Source organism: Pundamilia nyererei, unplaced genomic scaffold (assembly GCF_000239375.1).
Source record: "Pundamilia nyererei isolate P.nyererei 1_Seehausen unplaced genomic scaffold, PunNye1.0 scaffold00015, whole genome shotgun sequence".
Classification (NCBI taxonomy): domain Eukaryota; kingdom Metazoa; phylum Chordata; class Actinopteri; order Cichliformes; family Cichlidae; genus Pundamilia; species Pundamilia nyererei.
Genome location: NW_005187416.1, coordinates 1,926,374 through 1,927,506, shown reverse-complemented (window position 1 = coordinate 1,927,506; position 1,133 = coordinate 1,926,374). Strand labels below are relative to the sequence as shown.

At 37.2% G+C, this 1,133-nt stretch overlaps 1 protein-coding gene across 1 annotated transcript in view; it reads right to left on the bottom strand.

The window, feature by feature from the left end:
* myo7ab (myosin VIIAb) overlaps positions 1-1,133 on the bottom strand; it is a 50,168-nt gene that overhangs the window by 15,488 nt on the left and 33,547 nt on the right. Inside the window, exons 27-28 of the mRNA XM_013908842.1 lie at positions 556-571; positions 338-457 (exon numbers count right to left, since the gene is read on the bottom strand). Coding sequence (XP_013764296.1) covers positions 338-457; positions 556-571 — 136 coding nt within the window. The remainder of the gene's footprint in view (positions 1-337; positions 458-555; positions 572-1,133) is intronic.

Below are 1,133 nucleotides of genomic sequence, written 5' to 3'. Positions count from 1 at the left end.
GTTATTTTCAGCTAATTCTAGTTTCTAATATTTAATGCTGATATTTATTACAGTTATATAGTTATAGATGTATTTCAACAAACAGTTATTATTTAATACAGATTTTAGCTAAACTGGACACTCCCTCAGCACACAGTGAGCTTTGTAACTGTTACTCAGTGATAACAGCGATAGCATTAGCTACATGCTTTGCAAATTCCTAAAAACCACAAACAGAACAACAAACGCTGATAATCCCATCAATTTACTGTTGCAAATGCTTCCAGTTAAAAGATGAGACACTTGACAAACTGGATTCACTGGACTTGACGACACAGAGCAGAAAGATTTTTGGCACCTGCAGTTCCAACCAAGACGGCGGCTGCATTCGAGTGCGGTTGACAAACGTCCTCCTCAACCTCTCCTCGCAGTAGGGAGCGTAACCCGGAGGACCGTTTTTCAAAAATGTCCGTAGATACTGATAAAAGAGCAGAGAGAAGAGAAAAATTAATCGTATTACTGACATAAAGGACGTTTACAGCCCTGAGCAGTTTAAAGGTTAAAGGTGTGACATACCAAAGGCACTGACACACTGCACACAGCATTATATTTATTCTGTTTACATAAATGAAATCAAACTCATAACTCAATTTTACTAAAATCAGTCAGAAAAAAAGTTAATTAAAAGTTTCTAAAGCTAAACGTGATTTTCAGATGTAATATTTTGTTTTGAGTCAGACCAGAAAACTTTTGCTATGTTTTTGTTAAAAATGAATTCTTGCAATGATCAAACTGCAGATGAAATCTTTGAGATTCTCCCTTTGACTACTTTATTTTAAGCTTTTACTTCTTTGAGGACTTAAACTGATTTTCAGGCATCAGACCTGCTGATGGTGATGGTGGAGACGGACAGACTGCTGTTTACTGACTGAATGCGAGTGGATCGAGTTATAGATCTGTCCCATCTGCTCTCCTGGACTGAAATCCACTGCCGGAAAACAAAAGATTATATCTTTGTTCGTAGTGTATATGACTTTATCTTTTACACATGTCTGCTTTGGATTAGCTGGCTGACCAACATTAGTAAAAAGGAAGAAACATTGTTAGGTGGCTGATTAGAAACATCAGCCACATTTGAAACCCGGTCGTGTTTT